Below are 27,573 nucleotides of genomic sequence, written 5' to 3'. Positions count from 1 at the left end.
TAATCAAGAAATAATTAAGAAAATACAACTTTTAATATAATTCACTAAAAAATAATTAAGAAATAATTAAGAAAATACAACTTTTAATATCTTTCCATGTGAAACCATGTGTAGTAATATATAAATACATCTTCCTTAAGATTCCATATGTTAGCAGAAGCTGTTGAATGTAATGTGGTCTCCTACAGTTAAGCACTTACCTACATTTTAGGATCTTGTAAGTTGTAATCAAATTTTTAGATTATATTCCCTTCAAAACTCTTGTAGGAAGCACTTAAGAGGGAAAAATAATCAGAATTTGAATTCAAATCGTGTGCATCTTTGGCAAATCATTGTGTACTTCATTCAACAAATAAGAATCCAGTTTTTTACTCGTGTATAGCACCTTTTTCGGTTCATGGTTCCGAATTGTGAAGCCAAATGTTATTTTCACTACATAAGTGTTAGAGTATATAACATATCCTAGGGCTCAACCATCAGCTTAAGCTTTTGGTTGAGTTGGTCCTTGACAATAAGGAGAAATAGAACAAGACAAACTACGATCATCATACAAGAACGCATTGTGGACATTCACCAGATGAAGCGCCACAAAACCATTCAATATTGTTGATGAAGTTCTTCTTGCATGCCTCGACTCACCTAGTATAAGAAGTAGCAGCAGAAAACTTAGAGTCAACTGTAGTTGTATTAGTAGCAGAATCAATAGAAGCAACAGTCTCAGTAATAGGCACAATGAAGTTCTTGAATCCCTTTCCTTTTTTAAGTTTCACCACTTGTGTGCATGATTTACGCAGTACCGAGTAGCAGTACTCCTGCAATATGTCCTATTAGACAAAAAGAATTCGAGAATGCCACTTGTGCATAGCGCATTTTTTGGGCCATGATATAGTAATTAGTTGCAGAACCTGAAACCAAACCAACAATTCACCACATGATCATTTTCATTGGGATGAGGGGATGCAGAAAACACATTAGCTGTTAAGTTGGGAGTTCCAAAACACAGAAAAACAGCATCAGAAAGGATTTATTTTAAATTAAGCTAATATAAAATATATAATAATTGTATTAGTTGGTAAATTGGTTAAGAAGAGACAATGTTGAGCAAGCACAAGATATACCTTGATATAAAAAACTGACATCATATTATTCCCCACTTACGAAAGATTCCTTCTGTCTTTCCTAACTTCATATATATAAATGAGGCAGAGAAGGATGAACAAGGCATCAAACCAAAACTTGTATATATATAAATCATTCTTTGCCTTTAAAAAAATTCAAAAAATTTTAAAAATGGCGTCTTACCACACTCGATCAAACAGTTTTCCTTCAAAATCCCACCCAATTGCTGATGAACTCGATCAGCAATTGTGCAGACTAAGGTCATCTGAAACCGCCTCCACTTCATCACTGACCGATAAACTTACAGGCCTTAAAGATTTATACATGTGTGTTGATGAGTTTCTTCAACTGCCCGTTAAACAGAACACTCCATATGACAGTTGGGTTGAGAAGGTATTGGATGGATCTCTAAGCCTCCTAGAAATTTGTGCTACATCTCGGGATGTCTTCGCTCAGTCAAAGGAACGGATCCAAGAAATACAATCAGCCTTAAGGAGAAGATCCAGTGGTGAACTTAACATTACAAATGAAGTTGCTGAATACTTGAAAACCCGAAAAACAGTGAAGAAGATGATCAAGAAGTGCTTGAAAGAAATGAAACAAGTTGAAAAAACTAATGAGGCAAATCCCATTGATGGGATGTTGATTGATGTGCAAGCAATTACAGCTGATACCTTCATTTCATTGTTGTCTTACATTGGCGGATCACAAAAAAGCAGCTGGTCGTTCTCAAAATTAGTCCGCGGCCAAAGAGTTGAGAAGGAAACATCAGCATCTATCAGTGAATTTGATGCCGTTGATGCTACACTTGAGTTGATGATCTCCCAAAAAAAGAAATCGATTGTCGATATGTCACAGTTGGTTAAATTAGAGTCAGAAATTCAAGAAATCGACAAAGGTCTTGAATGTTTGTTTAGGAATCTAGTTAAGACCAGAGCAACACTTCTGAATGTTGTTAGTAATTAGATCAGAAAGTCACTACAGTGCAGATTTTTGATATGTAAATGAAAAATCTATAGAAATGAATATTCATTATTTTTCTCTAATTTGTGTTGTTCAAGTTCATTGCTTCTCATTCAGTAATGTTAACTGAAAAACCAACAAAGTAAAGTAAATTTCTATTTTGTCTTTTGAGAATTTACCTGTTTTCTAATTTTTCACTAAGAAATTAGAAAAAAAAAATTCCTTAAGAAATGAAATAACTAATATATAAACATATTTCCTTAAGATTTAAAGAATATATTATGAAGTGCATGTATGCCTGAATATTATGTGGTCTCCTACAACCAAGCATTTAGCTACATTGTAGGATCTTGTAGTAAGCTTTTGAGTGGCAAAAAGAATAATTTGAATGCGAATCGTGTGCATCGTTGGCAAATCTTTGAGTACACAGGGTAGAGCTTACTTGGGATTTTGATCAACAGGGTTCTATGGTCTGCCGTCTTCTACCTCTCCATATCCTAATCATAGCTTCTATGAGCGGGATATATTGAATATGAAAATTTAGATGTTTCGTTATCACTTCTAACAAAACTTGCATACAATAGAATTCAGTCTCATTGTCGCACCTAACAAAAATTTTTTGCCAAATTGATAATCAACCGTAACATGCTTTATATCTCACAATCAAAGAACAAGAAGAATCAAACTCACCTGCGCGCAACCAGTTAGAAAGCTGGGATTTCTACTAACTGATGTAAATATAGTGGCCATTTGAACTGCACTGAACCCAAGCATTGGTGAAGCATTGATATTTAGTTGTGTTAGGCTTACCATTTTGTGACGAAACAACAGTAGAAGCATAGGCTCGAGCTGCACCAGTTCTGTTTCGAGCTAAAAACACGTCTTTTAGGAGTTGGAACATATAAATATGTTCTCCATTTAAAATAACTTCCACCACTCGTGTGCATCGTTTCCCAAGTACCACGTAGTAGTACTCCGGCAATATGCCATACTAAAGAAAAGAACTCGACAATGCCGGTTGTGTGTACCCCATTTTTTGGATCATGATACATTAATTTGCAGCAGAATATGACAGTAACAATAAAGTTCACCACATTATCACTTTCATTGGAATAAGAGAATACACAAACCACATTAGCTGTTATGTTGAGAATTCAAAAACACAGAAAAACAGCATCACACAGAATCTGTTATAATACATAATTTAAACTAAATCAAATATATAATCATTATATTAATTGGAAAATTGGCTATGAAGAGACAATTTTGAACAACCATTAGAAATACCTTGATATATAAAACTAAAATCAAAATATTCCCCACTTAGAAAAGATTCCTTCTGTCTTGCCTAACTTCATATATATAAATGAGGCGGAGAAAGATGAACAAGCCATCAAACCAGAACTTGTATACATATTTCTTTGTCTTTAGCAAACTAAAGAACACCTAAAAATGGCATCTTACCACACTCGATCAAACAGTTTTCCTTCGAAATCCCACCCAATTGCTGATCAACTCGATCAGCAATTGTGCAGATTACGATCATCTGAAACTGCCTCCACATCATTGCTGACCTACAAACTTTTGGGACTTAAAGATTTATACATGTGTTTTGACGAGTTTCTTCAACTGCCCGTTCATCAGAAGACTCTATATGACAGATGGGTCGAGAAGGTATTGGATGGATCTCTAAGGCTTTTAGACATTTGTGCTACATCTCGGGATGTCTTGGCTCAATCAAAGGAACGGATCCAAGAAATACAATCAGCCCTAAGGAGAAGATCTAGTGGTGAACTTAACATTACAAATGAAGTCGCTGAATACTTGAAAACCCGAAAAACAGTCAAGAAGATGATCAAGAAGTGCTTGAAAGAAATGAAACAAGTCGAAAAAACTAATGAGGAAAATTCCATTGATGGGATGTTGAAAGATGTGCAAGCAATTACATCTGATACCTTCATTTCATTGTTGTCTTACCTTGGCGGATCACAGAAAAGCAGCTGGTCGTTCTCAAAAATAGTCCGCAGCCAAAGAGTTGAGAAGGAAACAGCAGCATCTATTAGTGATTTTGATCGCGTTGATGCTACTCTAGAGTTGATGATCTCCCAGAAAAAGAAAACGATTGTCGATATGTCACAGTTGGTTAAACTAGAATCTGATGTTCAAGAAATTGATCTAGTCTTGGAATGCTTATCTAGGCATCTGGTTAAAACCAGAGGAACCCTTCTCAATGTCCTTAGTAATTAGAAAAAACAGACAATTACTCATGTACAAAATTTTGATGTGAAGATAATGATACACAAATGAAAATACAGTTTTGCTCAATTGAGTTATTATTTATTCTTCTATGAATTCATTATCATACCATCTTATATGATAAATTTCTCCTAGACAAAAATAAAAGTTAATATTTCCTCTTAATAAGCATAATCAAGATATATTTACTACATAACAAAAAATTTACTGCAAATGGGTTAAACATGGAATTACTTACAATGAGTATATAACGCGTTGTTGGCTGTCATGATTCCATATGTCTGTAGGAACTCTGGAAATTTTTGTACAAGCACAGTCCATGAATGTGTGAATATAGATGGTCTCCTCTAATCAAGCAATTGCCTACATAAATAGGATTTAAATATTCAAATTTTTGAATCTCGATACAACTCATGTGCATCGTTGGAAAATGAGCATTCTTGCTTAACATAATTCAAGAGATAAGTATAGCGTGTTTTTTGGATCTTGCTACAAAGTACAATACTTCACATTACCCCAATGCAATTAAGTGACTCCCACTTAGAACGGGGTTTGAGGGGATCAAATGTATGCAATCTTTATCCTTGGTAGCAAACATCACATAAATAAGAGGTGCTTAATTAACAAACACATTAGCTACAAGTTGGGCGTTAACAAAATTTGAACTGAAGTTGCTATAAAAAAAAAAAAGCAAAAACATGTTATAAAATCTAAAAAATATATGATATTAGGTCTTCTATCCTTGCCTTTGCCTAGTTTATTGGATCATGTGAGAGCGTATTGAATTTTATATTCAATTCAAATCAGATTCCTTTATTAATTTACTAACAGTTACAACAAATTGTCTGAAATTATGTAGGTAGAAGACTTAAATATACAATTGGCTACACGTTCTTTTCTTTCAATATCATATTCTGTCGTTTCCATTCATGTGTATCATTTAGATAGGATCATTTTGCATTGCACATTTGCACTACTCTATCCTTCATTTGTAACAGTCCTTCAACGAGATAGGCTCTTCATGAGAAAATTTTCCTGCTTCACACAAACTTTGTCAGAACACACCCAAGTCAGTTTGAAGGCTCGGATTCAGTTCGAAGGCGCGGATTTTTTACAAAATGTTGCAGTTAGAGTGGTCCTTGATCTGCCGCAAATTCAGGGATTGGTGAGCATTCATATTTAGTTGTGTAGCATGATTGTTCAATTGGCCATTTTGTTAAGAAACATCGGTAGTCCCAGCCCTATCCAATTATTTACCACATAATTGATAACAGGTGACACTTTAGCAGCAGCATGCACATGAGCAGCAGCAGGTCTGCATCATCATCTGCTGACTTAGTCAGAGGACCATAACAATTCACCCATCATTTGACATTCAGGATAAAAATACAATCATCGATCCAAACTAAAACTACTAGTCTATCTTCCTTTTATCGGTTTGTAGGGCCTCCAGAAAATTTGTATAAATACTGAAATTGCATTCACCATGACTCTGAAACTGTTTAGTCCGTAGGGATTTTATCAGTTTGTAGGGTCTCCGGAAAATTTGTCTGAACGCTCAGAAGTAAAGTCCATGCATGCGACATCTTGCCTGTTTTCTGGGATAATAAGCACTCCCTTTCATATAACTTTAACCACTCATGTACATCAATTTCCATGTACTGAGTAGTAGTATTCCTGCAAGGCTGCTAAAACTCATACAAGAGAACAAAACTCGACAGTGTCACTCGTGTATTGCACATTTTTTGGATCATGGTACAGTATTTGGCAGCAATATTTGACACTAACAATAAAAATCACCACATGTTCATTTTCATTGGGATAGGGGGATGCAGAAAACACATTAGCTGTTAAGTTGGGAGTTAAAAAACACAGAAAAACAGCATCAGAAAGGATTTATTTTAAATTAAACTAATATATATAATAATTGTATTAGTTGGTAAATTGGTTAAGAAGAGACAAAGTTGAACAAGCACAAGAAATACCTTCATATAATAAACTGACATCATATTATTCCCCACTTACAAAGATTCCTTTTGTCTTGCCTAACTTCATATATATATGAGGTAGAGAAGGATGAACAAAGCATCAAACCAAAATTTGTATATCTCTTCATTCTTTGCCTTTAGAAAACCTTAAAAAACTTTAAAATGGCGTCTTACCACACTCGATCAAACAGTTTTCCTTCAAAATCTCACCCAATTGCTGATCAACTCGATCAGAAATTGTGCAGATTAAGATCATCTGAAACCGCCTCTACTTCATCACTGACCAACAAACTTTCGGGCCTTAAAGATTTATACATGTGTGTTGATGAGTTTCTTCAACTGCCTGTTAAACAGAACACTCCATATGACAGTTGGGTTGAGAAGGTATTGGATGGATCTCTAAGGCTCCTAGACATTAGTGCTACATCTCGGGATGTCTTGGCTCAATCAAAGGAACGGATCCAAGAAATACAATCAGCCTTAAGGAGAAGATCCAGTGGTGAACTTAACATTACAAATGAAGTCAATGAATACTTAAAAACCCGAAAAACAGTGAAGAAGATGATCAAGAAGTGCTTGAAAGAAATGAAACAAGTTGAAAAAACTAATGACACAAATCCCATTGATGGGATGTTGAAAGATGTGCAAGCAATTACATCTGATACCTTCATTTCCTTGTTGTCTTACATTGGCGGATCACAAAAAAGCAGCTGGTCGTTCTCAAAATTAGTCCACGGCCAAAGAGTTGAGAAGGAAACATCAGCATCTAGCAGTGAATTTGATGCAGTTGATGCTACACTAGAGTTGATGATCTCCCAAAAAAAGAAATCGATTGTCGATATGTCACAGTTGGTTAAATTAGAGTCAGAAATTCAAGAAATCGACGAAGGTCTTGAATGTTTGTTTAGGAATCTAGTTAAGACCAGAGCAACACTTCTGAATGTTGTCAGCAACTAGATCAGAAAGTCACTTATACTATACAATTTTTTGATATGTAAATGATAATTCTTTATAAATGAATATACATTTTTCACAAATTTTTGTCTTTTCAGTTCATAGTTTAATATATCCCCTGAATTTCTCTATTAGTTTTAATATATTTCACTAAGAAATTATTGTTGAAGTTGTACATGACATTTGCTACCAAGGGTCAAACAAACACAGCCTCTTTGTTAGTTTGACCTTCCCAAATGGCCAAATCCCAACCCAGGTGGGAGCCACTGCAGTATCAATCCATGTGAAAATATGCATATTATGATGTGAAATCAGGGTTGAATAGCTGTTAAGATTCCATATTTTTGCATATGCACCAGAAAAAAAGTAATGAAATGCATACATGCCTGAATATGATGTGGTCTCCTACAGTGAAGCACATACCTACATTGCAGGATCTTGTATGCAAGTTCCAAATTATATTCCATTCAAATCTCTTGTAGGAAACCATTGAATGGCAAAAAGAAATAGAATTTTGAATGCTACGCGTGAGCATCGTTGGCAAATCATTAAGTACTGCATTCAAGAAATAAGGAATCAATTTTTTCCCTTTTTGGATCATGATTAAAAATTGTGAAGCATAATATTATCTTCACCACATGATTCAGTGTAAACATGGTATGAAAGGATGAGAAAATAACCAAACTAGAACTTGAATCTCATAGTTCTTTGCCTTTAAACTGTTGTGATATGAAGTGGTAACAAGGTCAGAATGTTGTGATATCTTGCACGACCATCACGAGCCCTATGGCTCGACCTGCTGTTGGTCGCTCGACCAACACAAGCGAGTTGGCTCGACCGAGTCGAGCAAATTTGCGGGAGCTGCTGTGTATTCTGTTTTGAGCGAGAGTTCGTCTACTTGTTGTTAGGGATGGTCATTGGTTCAGGATCCTGTTGGATCCGCCCTTTTTTTCCGCTCCTTTTTTAAGTGTTTGAGTCTTATTTTTTGAGACCTATCGGATTCGGGTCGGATTTGGATCCAGAATATATTTGACGGGTCTGGGTCCGGGTCTCAAGGTGCAGACCCGGACTCTAGATCCGCCCCCTTAGACCCAGACTCGAACCCTATACAATTAAATATTTTTTTTTACTTTTTAGTAATTATTTTGTTTTTGAATTTCATGGACTCAAACAAGTATTTGTAATACTATAATATGTTGCTTACAAAAATACAAAAAGATTCGCAAAAGGTTCAATTTTGACAATCAAAGAGACTTTGTTTAAGACCCATTAAGGACCCATCAAGAACCTTAGGCCCGTCAAATCCAGAGAATCTGGGTCTGGGTCTGAAAATTTTAGACCCTTAGGGTCCGGATCCGGGTCTGAATCTATAAAAAATAAAAGGGTTCAGGTCCGAATCTGGCCAGACCCGCTCCAAACCCGCCCCATAACCATCCCTACTAGTTGTTGTCCATCACTTCATAGCCTTAAAAATACTCATGTAAACATCATTTGTAAGAAATTGAGAGAGAAACACAGTGTAATCCTCATGTAAGGGAGATTGATTTAGATAGAGAGAGTTACGAATTAGGGTTCTTGACTAAAATTAGGGGTTTTTAATTTAGTTTTGTAATCTTTATAGTTTTTCATTTTTCCATTGTTAGAATTAATTAGTGTATGTAATCAAGAACTAATCAATAGAATTGTCTTCATTCATTGGGTGGGTTTTATAGTCTAATATCAATTTGATATTAGGATTTTCCCACATTTCAATTCTTGGTGTATTTATTTGATTTTCTTTACATTTTGTAATCTTTCTTATTCTTTGTAGTTAGAATCTCCCTTGGAAGAGTATTTGCTCTAATATAAACTAACTACATCAAGAAGGCCTTAACTCGATCTTTCAATTTTCCCTCAAAGTCTCACCCAATTGTTGATCAATTGGATGATCATCTATGCAGATCGCATGCTACGAGAAAAATATTTTGGGCGACAACTAAAATGTAGCACAAAGTATTGAAAAGCTCAAGGATGAAGACAAAACTATTCTCTTTATGGTGTCTTTACCAAAGAAGTATTAGTATTGTGTTTACTTCTTTATTGGTGGGAAAAACGAAGCTAGCTTTGGATGCAACCATCGCTTGTCTTCAAGAAGCTGAAAGACTCATGATGCAAGAATCGAGTGATACATATCATACGGGCTTAATGGTGGCTAAGGCATACAACAACAAGAAGAAAGATGGCAAAAATAATTCTGAGGGTAAAATGTTACTATTACAAGAAAATTGGCCATATTTAATATACTTGTCCAAAAGCAAATGAGGACATAAAAGAGTAAAAGTAGGCTAAAGAGAAGGAAATTGTTGCTACAGCGCATGATGAAGGTGATGACCTTCTTCTTATACAAGAGTCAGTGAAGGATGAATGGATTTTTGATTTGGGTTGAATCCCCTATGTGGGAGGAGGGAAAGTTTTTCATCTTTAAAGAGATGTGAAGATAAAAAGGTGACTTTACCCAATGGAGAAGAAATGCAAGTTCCAGGGGTCGGAGAGGTGGAGATTATGGTTCACAACGGCCAAGTAATAACTTTAGGTCAGCTAAAGTATGAACCTAATTTAAGAAAAAAATTTAATCTCTTTGGGGAGGGTGGAGAAATTGGGGTATCATATACGAATGATGGATGGGTGGATTATGATTACTAGTGGGCTCTCGGTGGTTATGTGTAACACCCCGGCCCCTCGGACCGCTGGTGACTACTCATGGAGACTGTAGACTGGCCCCACAAACCAACACAAGTCTTTCCAGCATACTTTGGCCTCACTCGTGCGCATCCGGGAACACTTTCCAGGAGGTCACCCATCCTAAGATTGCTCCCCACCAAGCACGCTTAACTGTGGAGTTCTTAGCAAATGGGATCCCTAGAAAAGAAGATGCACCTTATTGATATGAGTAGTCTATCAATCCTTTTTCAAGCTAAATCTGGGGTATTACACTCACCCCCACTTAAGAATACAACGTCCTCGTTGGACCGTAACTTCAGAATCTTTTCCCCCGCTAGGTGCACTAAACACTATCAGCCACGGTTGCAGGGTAACAAATGGTATCAGAGCAACCCTGCAACCGTGGCTGATAGTGTTTAGTGCACCTAGCGGGGGAAAAGATTCTGAAGTTACGGTCCAACGAGGACGTTGTATTCTTAAGTGGGGGTGAGTGTAATACCCCAGATTTAGCTTGAAAAAGGATTGATAGACTACTCATATCAACAAGGTGCATCTTCTTTTCTAGGAAGCCCATTTGCTAAGAACTCCACAGTTAAGCGTGCTTGGTGGGGAGCAATCTTAGGATGGGTGACCTCCTGGAAAGTGTTCCCGGATGCGCACGAGTGAGGCCAAAGTGCGCTGGAAAGACTTGTGTTGGTTTGTGGGGCCAGTCTACAGTCTCCATGAGTAGTCACCAGCGGTCCGAGGGGCCGGGGTGTTACATTATGATTGATCAAAGGAACGAGAGAAATCTTTACGTTTATGAGCATGGTAGAGAGATTTGCGTTCAATGGAAGACATCGTTGGGACAAGTTTATCAAGATGGAGCTTTCGGTGACTCATTAATTTGAGTTTATAGCCATATTATTTGCTAAGAAGTAAACCCAATATTATTTTATTTGATAGATTTCCTATTATTATTTGATAATAATTAAGAAATTGGAGATCAAATATGATTTGGAATTATGTTTTTCTTAATTATGTACTTTCCTAAAGTGTCCTAGTAATATTTTGTTTCCTAAATTTATGAGTTTAGGGTTTTTTCAAACAAGGGTGTAAGGTTGCTCATTTGTGCATGCCCAAATTTGATAGAGAGCTTATGTGAGATTAATGTGTGTTCTCATTAATTGTTGGAGTGTTTGATAGTTCTCAAACGAAGTCTTGTATTATTTTGTCCTTGATAATAATATAAGGGTGAAAGGGTTCTTTCACTTAAAAATATAAATCTTTGTGTTTGTGTACCATATTTTTGTGTGTATCCCATTTAAATAGTTTTTTTTTCTAACAATTATATACTCTAATACTCTAATATGGATGCAATACAAGTCCTCATACTTGGAGCTAAATATTCCACTTTAAATGATGGGTGGTTGAGATTCGAACTCATGACCTCTTATCACGTTGGCTTCTAATACCAAGTGATCAAGGAACCAATTCAACAAAAAGTTTAATCAAGTTAATAATTGAGGTCACATGATATGTTATATACTCTAGCACAGACCTACCTAGGCCAGCCATAGTCCAAGTGCCCACCTCAAAAATTTTGAACCTGAATTTAGTAAAGTATGATGATATAGTAAAATAATAATCGAGTTGATTGATCTATACGGATAAAGAGATAAGTATTCTGAATTCCAATCCTTAAAGTTCGCCAGCCTTTTATTGTATCACCACTCCTTTTTTTAATGAAATAACTAAAATACCCTTAAATTTTTTTTAATTATAAAATCAACCATTAATATTACTAAACTAAATTTATTACTAATAATTAAATTAAAATAAAAATTATTAATTTTAAAAAAGAAAACAATTTTTTAAAATAGGAAAATAAACATAATCGTGCGTTTTGTGTTGAAATTTGATACATGATCACTCTTTTAGCTAAAACTTTTGATAGGAACATCACATTACTACAATGTTTGCGGCATTAGAACCTAGAATTTAAGAGCTTTCCAATGATATTATAAACCCAATTCCGAAAACCGAGCGAGAAATGATGATCGTTTAAAGTTTGCTTGTGCTGAAATTTTCAATCTTTTAGGAATAACTTTTTATACAAAAATCCTATTAATGCATGATTTTAGGCATTAGAAACTAGACTTCAAGAGCTTTCCAAAAACATATTATATGCCCGATTACGACAATCAAGCGAGAAATGACGACTATTCAAAGTTTGTAGTAATTTCTAACATCCAGTCACGCTCAACCGGACCGCGGTATGGTCTCGTAAACGTGCGACCGAACTACAGTATGATCGCGTAAAACGCGAGACTCCACCGTGGTCTGGTCCTGCATTTTACACAACCATACCGCGGTTTGGTCGTGCGTTTTACGCGACCATACCGCAGTCCGCTCGCGCGATTGGAGTTAAAAATCTCTGCAAACTTTAAATGGTCGTCATTTCTCGCTCGATTGTTGGAATTGAACATATAATATCTCGTTGGAAAGCTCTTGAAGTCTAGTTTCTAGTGAAGTAAACCATGCATTAATAAGATTTTTTTATAAAAAGTTATGCCCAAAAGATTAAACATGTATCAATTTTCCGCACAAACAAATTTTAAACGATCGTCACTTCTTGCTAGGTTATCGGAATTGGGCATATAATATATCATTGAAAAGATCTTGAAGTCTAGGTTCTAATGCCGCAAACATTGTAATTATGTAATTTTTCTATTAAAAGTTATAGCCAAAAGAGTAAACATGTATCAAATTTCAACACAAGCATTTTTTTTTGAAATTAACTATTATTGTCGAAGCTTAGCGAATTATTTTGGTGATTATTTTCGCCTGTGCTTATTTATGTGATATGGTGAATACTATAAAGTTCCAACAACATGGGCAAGCATGGATTTGGAAAACAAGAAAATGATGGAAATAGAAATAATGAAGAATGAAAAAAATAAAAGGTATGGCGGCAGCCATGGCAACGGTGAAGCTGAAATTAGGCTGCGTAGAATTGGGTGGAACTTATTCGGTCCAAGTCCTTACTATAAATCATTTGTATAATATTTTTTATTGCACGCAAATTATTCACTAATTTTTAATTATTGAAAAAATCTTTCTTTGTAATTGTGATTATGTTATTTATGTTTTGTTTTGTTATGGTTGCTACATAAATATGTAGAGTTGTAGACGTTGATATTTGTGATTTGGCCTGAACATTTTAGTCAGATATTAATACTTTGGTGATTGCAATTCAAAAAAATTAAAATTGTAATTTGCTAATAGTCTAAACTTTAAGCCTTTAATTCGCAACTAATTCTTTTATATATATATATATTAATATAATAATTCGAAGAGATGTTACATTAAATAGGCTTACAAAAGTAATTTGTTGGAATGACATCACCAAACCAGGGATTCGTTTATTTACAACTTTGCAAGACGCATCAATGGTTGAAATGTGAATATGTGATTAGTTGCAAATCAATAGTGTTAGATAGAAGCTAAATATTCACAAATCAAATATCAAATATAATACAAAAAACAAGAGAAAAGGATAGCCAATTGCTTTAGTATAAGCTTATAAAACAATTCAGCAAGAAAATCTAATTGAGTCATAAAGGAATGATGCAGGGATTGAAGCATATAAATCAATAAATCATTAATTATAAATCGGCTCGTAAATTGGACCCAAAAAAGTGAATTAGATTTGGTGTGTGTTTTGACTACCTCCACCTCTTTCCCCTCCACTCGAAAGCCGAACCCTGAAACCATCATGGTAGTGTCAGAGCTACCTATGTGAAAGATGATTTTGATTATCTCATAGTCTACTCTTTAGCGTGCACATTGGAGGAGAGTGATGTGTATGCAATGAGGCCTGATAAATTGATGTTTGAATCACTTCATGTGGTGATCAATGTGGAGCAAGTGGGGTGCATTGGGCAAGGTAAGGGAGGGTTTAAACAAGGTAGCAAGCAGAAGCTTAACATGAGTATTGGGTCATGCCTTGAACGAGGTAAGACATGGAGAAGGTTGCCTCGAACGAGAAAAAGGAAAGAAGAAGTCGGTGAATAGTAGCACTAGGTGCTCGTTCGAGCACGTCCGAGCATCCTGGTGAAGGATAATTTTGATTTTTTTATTTTGTCTATTTCTTGGGGGTAGGCTTTGTACTAAATCCTAGGGTTATGTATCTTATTTAGGGCCACATATAAAACCCAAATCAACATAGAAAGGTGTTTAAAAAGGCTAATACATAGAAAGGAGGCTAGGGTTAATGCCAGATGCCAATAGAATTTTCTTCTTCATTGTATTAGTATTGGGGGTGATCTTTATTAACGGTAGAATCTTTATCTTGAGAGCTTGTTCTCAAATGAGAGAGTTACATTTGTTGAGGGGTATCTAAGATACCTCATCAAACTTGTGTGTGTTGTGTTTTGCCTCCATCAATTTTTGCTCTGTTTTTCATTGGTTTTATCATATTGTTCTTCACCACATACAACCCTAAACACTTTCATTTCACATCAAAAAAAACTAATAATAATAGTTTTATGTTTTTTAAACCTTAAAAATAAAAGAGTCACGCAAATGTCAGATCTTTAAAGAATAAATAAAAAGCCAGAGTTTAAGAAGAAATAGTCATACAAAAATGAAACCTTTGAAGGATGAATAAAGAATCAAACATTTAAAATATTGACCACCTAAAGATAAAACCAAATATATTTTCCAATAAACAATTCGGTTGAACCTATTTCATTTTATCACAAGTCTCTCGATTTAATACTCTTTTTGTCCCTTTAAATTTATATATATAATTAAATTTAAATATATGCTGCAAACTCAAAAGAATAAAAAAAAGAGTATACCTACTAAAAAGCTAAAAAAAAAAAACATAACAACCCATTTTGAGGATAACAAAAAAAATAAGAAAACAAACAAAAAAAACATAAATTCCCAAAACATTCCAAAAATATTGAGAATAAAGTTAAATTTAACATTATACTTGCCAAAATTGAACAATGAAATTAACTGAATAGAGTATTAGACCAATGCACCAACCAATAATATACTTCGTGCTTTTTTTAGTTTCACCAAAATTCTATTTTACACTATTTATCATTTGATAATATTTTACATATTGTGGCTATTAAACGAAAAAAAAACCATAATCATATAGAATCTTATTTTATTTGTCTCATCGGATGTTTTCATAATATTGAATTTTTATAGTTTTTAGTTGAGTATAATGCAGATATAAGCAGCTCAACAAACACATTAGATTGCGTAAAAAACTATTTGGATGCAAGTAAAAAAATATATAGATATGTTCTTTTCATGGCAAGTCGAATAAGAGTGAAATTAGAAAAAAGAAATTCTTTAACTATTAGACCAATTCATAATTTCCCGACCAATCAACTATCACTAAGACAATTTGTTACACTTCAAAAAAACCCAAAAAAAATAAATTAATTAAAAAAGAAATATGAGACTAAGCCCAAACTCTTTTTCTTGGAAGAAGATCAGAGATTTTAATTTTATCAATCTTAGCAGCAACAATAAAATCATTAAGACTTAACCCACCAATAATCTCAGTCCATAAGACAGCAGTAACATGATTACCATCTTGATTCAAAACAGGAGAATGCCCAGCTTTTTCAGCAACATCATTAATCCTCTTAATTAATTCTTTTCCATTATCAACATCTTTTAATTTCCAAAAACACTGTAATTTCATCACAACATTTCCATTTTTAGTATCTTCTTCTTCAACTAATCTCCATCCTACAACCTTAAATAGAAGCTGTTTAGCATCATGTTTAGATAATGGAGAATCATTAGCTGAAATGGGTACACAATTTTGTTGAGAAAGAGCTAAAGCTTGAGCATGAGGGATGAGGATTTTGTGTTCAGTGCTCATATTTCCGACGACTTTTTCGCCGAAATTGGATTCGAGTTCGGCGGGGAATGGGTCCCGTGCCCCGAAGTCGCCTAGAACGTCGGGGCCGACGGCTGTGATTCGCGGTAGAAGTCGATTTCGGGTGGGGAGGAAGGGAAGGTAGGTGGGAAGGAGAGGAGAAGAAGATGGTTTGAAGGAGGAAGATGAAGAGGAGTAGATCAGGGTACAGAGTGTGGATAAAGTAGCCATTGTTGGAGAATGAGAGTGTAAGAAAGATGTGGGGTTGGTGAATGGATAGAAAAGATTAGTATGCTCTTTTAAGTTTTGATGGCTATGAACTATGAAAAATTTAGGGAAATTATTAATGATATTCTTGTGTTTTTGGTACTTTATTAATAGTATTTTTAAATTTTTTTTTATTATTAGTGGTATCTTCGTATTATTAAGCGTTTTACAATTGTAATCTTTTTTAACTTTTTCTGTCTAAAATCGTTGAAAATCGTTAATTTTCTTTTATGTTTTGAATTGAAAAATAAAAGAAAAAGAAAAAAACTTAGGATGATAAATGAAAAAATGAATTAAAATTGAAACTAAACATGTTAGGTCAAATTGTTGGATCATAGAATCATATATGATCCTACCTCTCATATTTTTCTTCCAATAAGAATCATAAGATTTAATCAACGTTAGAACCGCTCGTTTGTTTTTAGATCATAAAATCATAATTTTAAAAACTATAGCTACAACCCAACAATTTACAATTCATATTGATATTAAAATGGAATAATATTGATGAGATGATAAATAAATAAATAAAAAAAAAACAATTTTGAAAATATAACATGAATAAAACATTTTATATAGAAAGTATAGCAAAATAAGTGCAAAAGATAAGTAACACTCATACTTTTTATTGGTCAAATTTAATTTAACAATTTTTTAAAACCAATAAGAATCGAGAGATAGAGGTACAAAGGAAAAGGAAAAGAAAAGGTTTGATTTCACCACAAATTTTGATGACCAAATTATTGATTATATAAGGCCCACATATCATGTCCATTGTCGGCACGTACCATTTTGTGGCCTTGATTGCATTCTAGAAAATAGGAATGGACCTTTAAGGGTATGGGTCGGGTCCGGACCCTATTTAGATTCGAACCCTAATTTTAGGATAGGGTCCAAACCCGGATTTTGATATTAAGGGTGTAAAAATTAAAACCCAAACCCAGACCCTAAGAGTCAGGACCGGAACCCTTAGAGTTTAGAACCATACCTTAAAAAGTTTATTTTCTTGAGTGAGATTAAAGGGTCTAAAAAATAGACCCTAATTTAAACCCTTATTAGATTTTTAGGGTCTAGGTTCCTAAAATGCATAAAGAATTATTTAAAACCTTCTAAATCAATAATGATTTCAAAACCAAACTTAAAAACAAATTTGAATAACATATTTTTACTTTAATGGCAGAAATTACTCTAACACTACAAACAACATTAAACACTTAAATTCAAGTTAAGAAAACACTAAAATCCAAAATATACAATTAATCTTTGTCCAAATACAAATTTAACTCCCATATCATCCATTTTCTAAATGTTGCACTCCTTCCTCTAATCATGTGGGTCATCATCAAGATCCTACAAACATTTATAAGAAAGCGAATGTGAATGTAAATGAAAAACTTAAATTAAAATTATATATATATATATATATATATATATATATATATATATATATATATATATATATATATATATATATATATATATATATATATATATATATATAAAGTTTATGTTAAAAGTAAAATACCAAATTTATAATATCAACTACTTCAACATCAAAATCTTCATTTATAGTTGAACAACCGTAAACGTTTTCTGATGTACCTTTAAATGAAAACCACAAAAAAAAAATTATCAAGGCTCTAAAATGATTCAATAACATGAAATAAAATAAATGCTATACAACTACACTAGCAATTATAGAGAAAAAAAATGAGGAAAAAAAAAAGTAAAAAGTGTATTACTTTTAAGGTCTTCGGTCATCCAATTTTGCAAACAGATAAGTGCTTCTACAGTATGGGAATGGAGTCTACATCTGTGTGGACTAACTACTCTTCCTCCCGTACTAAAAGCACTTTCCAAAGCCACAGTCGAGATGGGTATAGCAATAATGTCCTTGGCAATCTTTCTCCAAATTGGATACTTATCATTCTTACTCCACCATTTAAGAACATTAAACTCTTCATCTTCCGGTAGTGGTTCACTGGCTAAATAATGATCCCCTTCAAAGATTGGATCCACTTTCTTTGTGCTAGTCTTAGCAATTTTATTTTGCGCCCATAAATTCCATCCACTATTAGAAGATTGCACAGGTACCCTATCTTGGAAATTTGACTAAGTAATTCATAATCCTCATTCTTATTCTCTTGATACTCATTAACTAGCATATCAAGAAGCTTTCTAATTCTTTCAATTTGCACCTCAGCTTCACCATCATAAAACAAGTCAAAATAAAACTTAATACAATCCATTTTGTTTCTTGGATCTAAAATAGATACAACAGCTAACAATCCATTAATGTCTTCCCAATACTTGTCAAATTTTTCTTGCATTTTTTGAGTCATACACTTAATAACTTCCACATCAAATTCTAACCATTGCTTCAAAACAACTTTAATTTCACAAATACGTTGAAAAAACAAATTAATGGTAGTGTATTTCCTTCCGGAAAATACAAGAGTTGTATCATAAAAAATCCCCAAATTCTCACACACAAGAACAGCTAAAGTCCAATCTTCTTCATTAGGAACCTCAAATTTCATTCTCTTATTCAAACGTTTTAACCTCAAGAACACATCCTTAAAAGGCAAAACTGCTTGAAGCATTAAAAATGTAGAGGTCCACCTAGTCTTACAATCAAGAATAAGCCTCTTACTAGCGACATGCCTCCTCAAATTTTTCAATTCTTTTTGGTGTTAACATCCAAAATGAAACAGAGTCTCGAACTTTCTCAATCGCAGAACTAATCACATCTAACCCATCTTGCACAGTATGGTTTAAAATATGAGCACTACATCTATTATGCATAAACTTTCCGCCCAATAGAAGTGAACTTTTCTCAAACTTATCCATAAGATTTCCATCATAGCATCATTAGTACTACAATTATCAACAACCACAGAAGAAATTTTATTCTCTAAAAAAAATTGAGACAAATATCCATTAAAACTTTAGCTAAAACTTCTTTTGAATGTGGACATGGAGCATAACAAAACCTATATATAATATATAAGCAAACAATATTTCAAAATTTCATAAAATAACATACAACATTTCAAATTATAGTAAATAAATTATCAACATTTTAGACTTATTACCTCAAAGTACAATTTCTAAGGATCCATTATTGGTCGATAAAATGAGAAGTAACAACCATATAGCCTTTCTTTTGATTGGAGGCTGTCCACATATCGGTAGTAATTACCACCTTACTCTCATTATGCTCCAATAATGCCTTGAGTGCTTTTTTTTATCTTCATCATACATTTTCATGATATCACGCTTCAATGTTGCTCGAGATATCATCTTGAAAGAAGAATTGAGACCAAAAACAAATCTTTTAAATCCAATGTCGTCCACTATTGACAACGGATACTCATGCATAATGACCATATGAGCTAAGTCATTTCTCGATACATCTTGATTGAATACATCTTTCTTCATACAACCTAACTCCGACAAATTTGATCCATCATCATTTGTTTTAATCTTCAATTGTGTTTGGCTAGTAGGAGTAAGTCGTAAGTGTCTCCCGAGATATGCTTTCGCAGCATGCTAGTGAAGGTGTGAAGTGCCCCTATTACCACCTGATGTAAGTTCGACTTGACAATGCTTGCATTTTGCCTTTTTCAAATTGTCATCCACCATGATCTTGTCAAATAGTTGCCATACAGATGAAGTATTTTTCCTATTAGATGTTCCATTTGTATTTGTATACTTCAAGAATTGAAAATTTTGAGGAGGCATGTCGCTTTTTGAATTTAAGTACTAGTAAGAGGTTTATTCTTGATTGTAAGACTACGTGGACCTCTACATTTTTAATGCTTCAAGCAGTTTTGTCTTTTAAAGATGTGTTCTTGAGGTTAAAACGTTTGAATAAGAGAATGAAATTTGAGGTTCCTAGTGAAGAAGATTGGACTTTAGCTGCTCTTGTGTGTGAGAATTTGGGAATTTTTAATGATACAACTCTTGCATTTTCCGGAAGAAAATACACTACCATTAATTTTTTTTTTTCGACGTATTTGAAATTAAAGTTGTTTTGAGACAATGGTTAGAATTTGAAGTGGAAGTTATTAAGTGTATGGCTCAAAAAATGCAAGAAAAATTTGACAAGTATTGGGAAGACATTAATGGATTGTTAGCTGTTGCATCTATTTTAGATCCAAGAAACAAAATGGATTGTATTAAGTTTTATTTTGACTTGTTTTATGATGGTGAAGCTAAGGTGCAAATTGAAAGAATTAGAAAGCTTTTTGATATGCTAGTTAATGAGTATCAAGAGAATAAGTAGAGGTGTTCGTTCGGGTGATCGGGTCAGTTTCGGATGGATGTCATTCAGTTCGATTGTATTTCAAATCGATTATTTTTCAGCTGTGTGTTACAACAGGACACACTCGGGTCGAGTTGGTTAGTCACGGTTCGGTTGGAGATCGGCTATTAAGCTATCGGGTTAGCATCGATTCGGTGTCGGTTGAAGTTCGTGTCGAGTGTCAATCGGTGTCGGGTTGTCATCGGTTACTAATTGATTCGGTTTTGTCGGGTACAGATCGGGTTCGGATTTTTTTTAAAACAGAATTCAGCTACGTGTTACTAATTACTATCGATTGATTAAATTAAGCTGTTAGTCATTTTTTAAATGATGACAAGATTTTCTTTACTTATAGCAAAATAGTTAAAATGCAAATCAATTAGTAATCATTATTACTTTGTTACTTTTACTTGTTTGACTGGAAATTAAAATTATAAAGTTCTATCAATTTTCATCTAATTCAATTCAAAGTAGTTGAATAAACATTGAGCATTGATTATTAACTCTAAAAATATGAAAACATATATTTAGAAAATTTCCAAGATAGGGTACCTGTGCAATCTTCTAATAGTGGATGGGATTTATGGGCGCAAAATAAAATTGCTAAGACTAGCACAAAGAAAGTGGACCCAATCTTTAAAGTGGATCATTATTTAGCCGGGGAACCACTACTGGAAGATGAAGAGTTTAATTTTCTTAAATGGTGGAGTAAGAATAATAAGTATCCAATTTGGTGAAAGATTGCCAAGGACATTATTTCTATACCCATCTCGACTGTAGCTTCGGAAAGTGTTTTTAGTACGGGAGGAAGAGTAGTTAGTCCACACAGATGTAGACTCCATTCCCATACTGTGGAAGCACTTATGTGTTTGCAAAATTGGATGACCGAAGACCTTAAAGGTAATACACTTTTTACTTTTTTTTTCCTCATTTTTTTTCTCAATAATTGCTAGTGTAGTTGTATAACATTTATTTTATTTCATGTTATTGAATCATTTTAGAGCATTGATATTTTTTTTTGGTGGTTTTCATTTAAAGGTACATCAGAAAACATTTACGGTTGTTCAACTATAAATGAAGATTTTGATGTTGAAGGCGATGGTGAAGTAGTTGATATTATAAATTTGGTATTTTATTTTTAACATAAACTTTATAATATATATATATATATATATATATATATATATATATATATATATATATTTAATTTAAGTTTTTTATTTACATTCGCTTTCTTATATATGTTTGCAGGATCTTGACGACGACCTACATGATTAGAGGAAGGAGTACAGCATTTAAAAAATGGATGATATGGGAGTTAAATTTGTATTTGGACAAAGATTAATTGTGTATTTTGAATTTTAGTGTTTTCATAACTTGAATTTAAGTGCTTTAATGTTCTTTGCAGTGTTAAGAGTAATTTCTGCCATTGAAGTAAAAATATGTTACTCAAATTTGTTTTTAAATTTGATTTTGAAATCATTATTAATTTAGAAGGTTTTTAAGTAATTCTCTATGTATTTTAGGAACCTAGACCTTAAGAGTCTAATAAGAGTTCAAATTAAGGTCTAATTTTTAGACCTTTAATCTCGTTAAGAAAACAAACTTTTTTGGGTATGGTTGTAGACCCTAAGGGTCCCGGTCCAAACCCTTAGGGTCTGAGTCAGGGTCTAAATTTTTTGACACTTAATATCAAGGTCCGGGTTTGGACCCTACCCTAAAATCAGAGTCCGGATCCCAACCCATACCCTGACGCAGACTGGTAACTGACATCAAGTATCAAGATTTTGCTTCAACAAACCGAGCTTAGATGAGCAGAAAGTTATGATTAGGCAAATCAAGTTACAATAGAGTAGTTTTAAACATGGTCTTTAATCTGAAAACAACCTAAAATTCCTTCGTATTGAGGAACATCAAGATCTAGATCATACTACCTCCAGTCTGATGAAGCATAGCATCTATTTCATCTCCGTCCTCCATTTCCAACTGTTGCAAAACAAATCAATCACAAGATGCGAGATGTGGAAGCAGAGAAAAAAATGTTTATTATGTATTATTCACCAAGCAATAAATGAATGTTCTTACGGCCTATTTGGTAAGTGATAATAAACGATAGTAATGGGAATGAAAACTAGGGTAAATCTCTTGGCTACCTTAATTGTCATACTTATCCAACTTCAATCATCTCATTTTCTCATAAAATTCAACAATGCATTACCATTAGAAGAGGAGTATTAGGTGGTAATGGAAATTTATACACGAAAAACTGTTTTATGATTAAAGTTTCGTCACCCTAGTAATGAGATAACTTTTGATGAAATTTTACCGTATAAATCATTCTCATTACCACCATTTAATACCACTAACCAAACGGGCCGTTAGGGATCATAGAAGAAGAGAGAAAAGAGATACACCTCATCAGGGGTCTGCTCGGCTCGAAGTCTACGCCCATCAAATAAGAAAGCAATAGAGTTGAATTCCACGGATTGTCGGTCACAATAAGCATTCATAAGTTTCTTCAATTGAGTAGACCTCTTAATACGGAAGAACACCTCATTGCCATCCTACAACATACTCAACACAAATAGGATGAAAAAATGAAGCGTTTCTTGATTGGTATAGTGAAATGAAGATAAAAACATAAAAATGCAAATTGTATTATGCTATGTTACTAAAAGTGAGCTCAAACAGATAAATCGTCGGTGCAGCAAAAGTGAAAAAGAGCAACTGAAAAAGAACAGCTTTCAAATACATCTCTATTCAAATGATACAACACCCATCCCTACAGAAGTTTCAAACAAAGAATCTATAAAACTTTTAACGGCCAACTAACAACTTCATACTACGATAATTCTTGTGTTTTTTACAAGATTTTACAAGATAATAAGGCCAAATTTTACGCATAATTAGCACACTATAGTCCTCAATCCTCAGCTCTGTTCCTACCCTAAACCTTACTATCACAACTTTATAGCAAGCATTTAAACGAAAAATACACTTTATTTTTATCCATCTTCCAAGTCAAATCACTTTAAAGATGGATCTTCCTTCATATACACAACCTTCAACACATAAACATGAACATAGGTACTACACCAAAATCCTCAATCGTATTCTCTAAGAACTCAACTTTGTTATTGAACATTTTTAAAAAACTGCTTACACATGAAAATGGACATAAAACATGATACCATATCCTTCCTTGGCAATCAACATTTCTCTTTGAACAACTTAGCTATTTTCAAAAAAGGTTAAACACGGACAAAAAATATGACACCATACTCCTCATCTGCGCTCTTCATATTATAACAAGAACACAAAATGAAAGGCCTTGACTCCAAATAAACATAGCCATGCTAACAAAACAGCCCAAAGAACTTCATATTAGCATTACTAAACAAATTCAATTCAATTACAATGCAGCCTTGACAAACAAAATTTCACAGTCAAATTACCAATCACATCCTGTAAGTCTCAACAAAACTAAACATCCCACTTCACATAAAAGAATACAAACAAACTCAACAACTCGAGTTACCAATTCACAACCTGTAAGCTTCAAACATTCTTTTTCCATCTTAACCAAAAAATAAAATTCATACATGATTACACCATTCTAGTAAATACAGAATTAAAATTAAGATGTTATCTTACTAAGAATGAAAAATGTTTGGGAAATTCATTGTGATAACCCTGAATTTTCGGCTTTTTCACATAGTGCACAAACTTTTTTTTTAATCCACACCTTTCAAAAAGAGAAGTTTTTTCAGTTTGTTTTGTTAACCTTAGCTATTTTACCCTAACATAATTTATTTTTTCAAAAAAAAAAAAATAGTGATCACACTTGTTGGACCTCTTGAGTTTTGATGATGTATTTTTAGAGATTATGTGCAGGTCGATATCCGATCTTGTTTATGATCGTTGATAGTACCTATGACTTGGTCTATGGAAATATACATATCAAAAGGATCCAAAAGATGTTAGGAGAGTATATCGCTTGGGATGTAAAATGGAGACAAGAGGTCTACTGTTCCCAAGTTTGATGTTCTAACAAAACTGGAGATTGGAGACAGCACACTATTCCTTGGTCGAAGTCAACTGAAAATACGTCTACTAAATTTCTGTTTTTAATTATATTCTTATTTTTAGTTGATGTATTAAATAAAGTTAATTTGTTGTGATAATAATTTATTAAAGTTAATTGGCAAAGCTTTTTCTAAAATATCTAACGTTTTTAATTACCTTTATTTTAGGATTTATATTTAGTAAATAAATTGAATTTACTAAATTTAGGAACAGCAGCCGTTTTTCTGTGGAAGTTTAGAATAACCATTTCCTAAAATTAGTAAATAGGTAACTATCCCTATTATTAGTAATTAGCAACCGTCCTTATTATTAGTAAGCTCAACCGTATCTATTTTTAGCTTAAAGTTCCAGCAGTTATAATTTGAAAAAGGAACTGCAGCTAAATTTAGTACAAGGGAACTGCTGCTTAAGGGAACAGAAGCTATTATTAGTAAATGAGAACAGCGGTTATTGTTAGAATAACCGTACACTTGAATTGGTCAAGTCTAATGCCTCTTTTCAGAGAATAACCGTAGGTTGACTTGGATTTTAAGATCCACATTTTTTCTCCTTATTATTTGGGATAAGGGAATAATGGTTGGAATATTCCATTTTATTAGGAAGTTTATTTCTATAAATAGCAATCCAATTTCGGTTGTTCCTAAGTAGCCATCGTATGAGCTTAGTTATTTCATGCGATTATTTTTGGAATTTTACAAGAAAAATTTGTTTTAAAAACGCCAATTAATTTTATAATATTTTCTTGTGCAACTCATTGATTTTATTTTAGAGAATTTGAGTCCTTTTTGTAAGGGATTTTTGAGTGATATTGTAATTAGACTTGGGTGAGTCTAAGGGGGAAATAGATAGCTTTGAGTGAAGCTAGTGAGGAGTTTAGCTTTTAGTGAAGCTAAGTTTGTTGCTTTGAGTGAAGCGATTTGAGAGAGAAGTCGGCCTAGTGATTCGCTTCGAGTGAAGTAAGGTGTTTAATGTAATTGTAACGAGTTGCCTTAAACATAGCGGAGAAATTAGAAATCCCGTGGGGTCATGGTTTTTCCTTCTAATTAGGCCTAGAAGGTTTCCACGTAAAAATCGTGTTGTCTCTTTCATTATTTCGCTCTAAGTTTAAGCTTTATTTATTTTATTTAATTCCGCAAAAACAGGACAAAAACGCTTAAACTCGTAACAACAACAATTCACCCCCTCTTGTTGCTGTTCCCGTCTCTGACTAAGTCTACAACCCTAATTGACCACGTATTTCAAAATTCAAGCGATATAAATGCTTAATTTAACAAAAAAAACATTTGTAGAAAAACCAAAAACTCAAGGTCACCACGTGGAATTTTCCAACACGTTTTTTTAGGTTTTTTTCTATAAGGGGAAATTGTTGAAACTAGCTAGAAAAACCTCACTTTTGTGAAAAGTGCCTAAAACAAATTCTTTTGTAAAAAATTACGTAGAAAATTTTTTTTTATTGGTCAAAGAATACCTATTAACTGAGCCGTTCATTTTTTCCGTTTTTCTGCCATGTGCAGGTCACATGACTGATTGTAAGTCACACATTCAGCTTCTTCATTCAATACATATGAACCTTAGTTTCGAAAATTACACTCTTTCATTATCTTCTCGTTCTCCATTAAAATAGAGTGTTGAAGCTTTTAAATTCCTCAATCATTCAAAAGGGTTTTGGGAAAGACACGTGATTATGTATTCTAACTTTTGATTTTATTTTGTTTGTTAAATTTGAAATACTAACGGAGAAATGGATGGTTAGTAGGTATTCTTTGAAATAAAATTTAATTTTTTCCATAGTTTTTGACAAAAAAATTTGTTCCAGATAGTTTTCCAAGAAAAAAAATTTTTCAGGTAGTTTCAAACAATATTCCCTTTCTATAATGTGAGAAAATACAAATAAAAACAATTGCCGATAAAAAATTCAGCAATTAAGACCCTAAATTTTTTAACTCATACTTTCAGTTTACCAGATTTAAATACCAAAGAAGAATATAATAATTAAAAAAATTACAACGTTACATAGAACAAAAAATCGGTATAATTGTAGGAAAATACGAATAACAACAAATTAAACCCTAGTTCAATCGTACTTTCAATTTACCAGATTCAAACATCAAACGAACAAAAAAAAACAATCAAAAACCTAAAATTAACAATATAGCAGTTTAAATCAGCAGCAAAAAAAATCCGATAAATTCGCGAAAACAAAACCCTAATTATGGAGAAAAAAACTAAATACCTGACCCTTGACCTTGAGATTGATGTGGGATTGATCACCAGGCTTCTTCTCGTCATCTTGAGTTGCAGACATCTCTGAGACTGGTTCTCTCTCTATACTTTATCTCACTAGAAATTATACTTCCAATGGAGCTTTCTTCTCACGCAAAGTTTTTATCTCTAGCTACAAACAATTTTCTGATTTAAAGGGTTTTCTGATTTTCTTCTTTATTATTTCTTTTAAACACCTTTTTCGACTTTTCAACTTCTTTTGGGTATTCCCCGTCGACTCTCCTTTAAAGCCCAATAGAATTTCATGCCTTAATGGACTATCTTTCCAAGGCTCAACAATATTGTGGATAGAACTTTTAATTAAAAATTTGAAAAAAATAAATAAAATTTGTACAATATTCCTAAAACAAGCTTTAGCAAATTTAATTCACAAAATAAGTGTTTTCATGCCAAAGCTAAAGTCGAGTATTTATTTGCTGTTACTAACAACGAATAAAATAATTGGTCAAAAAAGTCAAAATTCTTTCTTTGTTGTTACTAATAGTAAATAAAAGGAAAACAATGTTATAACATTTGAATGACAAAAAAAATAAAAGCAATGGTTGTTCGCTTTTTTTTCTCACTTTAAATGTTATGACATTGTCTTTCTTTTGTTCGTTGTTAGTAACAAGCATGACAAATAAAGTCTAACCTTAGGCTCTGACACAAAGACGCTTATTTTGAAAATTAAAATATTTCGAAACTTATTTTGGGAAACTTTTTTAAAAAAAAATTTTATTATATACAAAATTTCTTTTAAGTTAGTAGCAAATCTGGTG

At 33.3% G+C, this 27,573-nt stretch overlaps 4 protein-coding genes across 4 annotated transcripts; 2 read left to right on the top strand and 2 right to left on the bottom strand.

Annotated features, from left to right (window-relative positions):
• The first annotated feature begins 1,241 nt into the window (after positions 1-1,241).
• On the top strand, positions 1,242-2,085 carry LOC130808239 (uncharacterized). Its single transcript, XM_057673720.1, has one exon. It carries the CDS (start codon positions 1,291-1,293, stop codon positions 2,083-2,085), a length of 795 nt encoding a protein of 264 aa, XP_057529703.1. The 5' UTR covers positions 1,242-1,290.
• A 2,863-nt stretch (positions 2,086-4,948) lies between these two features.
• On the top strand, positions 4,949-7,440 carry LOC130808122 (uncharacterized). The gene has a single exon (XM_057673579.1). It carries the CDS (start codon positions 6,489-6,491, stop codon positions 7,281-7,283), a length of 795 nt encoding a protein of 264 aa, XP_057529562.1. The 5' UTR covers positions 4,949-6,488; the 3' UTR covers positions 7,284-7,440.
• Positions 7,441-15,320: 7,880 nt separating this feature from the next.
• On the bottom strand, positions 15,321-16,203 carry LOC130808120 (probable pterin-4-alpha-carbinolamine dehydratase, chloroplastic). The gene has a single exon (XM_057673577.1). It carries the CDS (start codon positions 16,102-16,104, stop codon positions 15,448-15,450), a length of 657 nt encoding a protein of 218 aa, XP_057529560.1. The 5' UTR covers positions 16,105-16,203; the 3' UTR covers positions 15,321-15,447.
• Positions 16,204-22,231: 6,028 nt separating this feature from the next.
• Positions 22,232-26,858, bottom strand: LOC130808119 (small ubiquitin-related modifier 2). The gene is made up of 3 exons (XM_057673576.1): positions 26,766-26,858; positions 22,861-23,010; positions 22,232-22,432 (listed from the first exon to the last, which is right to left on the bottom strand). Exons 1-3 carry the CDS (start codon positions 26,835-26,837, stop codon positions 22,367-22,369), a joined length of 288 nt encoding a protein of 95 aa, XP_057529559.1. The 5' UTR covers positions 26,838-26,858; the 3' UTR covers positions 22,232-22,366.
• Positions 26,859-27,573: the final 715 nt, after the last annotated feature.

The sequence above is a fragment of the Amaranthus tricolor genome, chromosome 3 (genome assembly GCF_026212465.1).
Source record: "Amaranthus tricolor cultivar Red isolate AtriRed21 chromosome 3, ASM2621246v1, whole genome shotgun sequence".
Taxonomy (NCBI): domain Eukaryota; kingdom Viridiplantae; phylum Streptophyta; class Magnoliopsida; order Caryophyllales; family Amaranthaceae; genus Amaranthus; species Amaranthus tricolor.
Note: the sequence above shows the minus strand (reverse complement) of the source record. Positions and strands in the feature narration are given on the sequence as shown.

What these genes read in the sequence shown, in the direction of transcription:
- LOC130808239 (XM_057673720.1), top strand. Translation starts at nt 1,291, where the DNA reads ATGGCGTCTTACCACACTCGATCAAACAGTTTTCCTTCAAAATCCCAC.
- LOC130808122 (XM_057673579.1), top strand. Translation starts at nt 6,489, where the DNA reads ATGGCGTCTTACCACACTCGATCAAACAGTTTTCCTTCAAAATCTCAC.
- LOC130808120 (XM_057673577.1), bottom strand. Translation starts at nt 16,104, where the DNA reads ATGGCTACTTTATCCACACTCTGTACCCTGATCTACTCCTCTTCATCT.
- LOC130808119 (XM_057673576.1), bottom strand. Translation starts at nt 26,837, where the DNA reads ATGTCTGCAACTCAAGATGACGAGAAGAAGCCTGGTGATCAATCCCAC. An exon ending in ATCTCAAGGTCAAGGGTCAG is followed by an intron (nt 23,011 to 26,765) that starts GTATTTAGTTTT and finishes AGTATGTTGTAG; the next exon opens with GATGGCAATGAGGTGTTCTT. An exon ending in CCGAGCAGACCCCTGATGAG is followed by an intron (nt 22,433 to 22,860) that starts GTGTATCTCTTT and finishes GTTTTGCAACAG; the next exon opens with TTGGAAATGGAGGACGGAGA.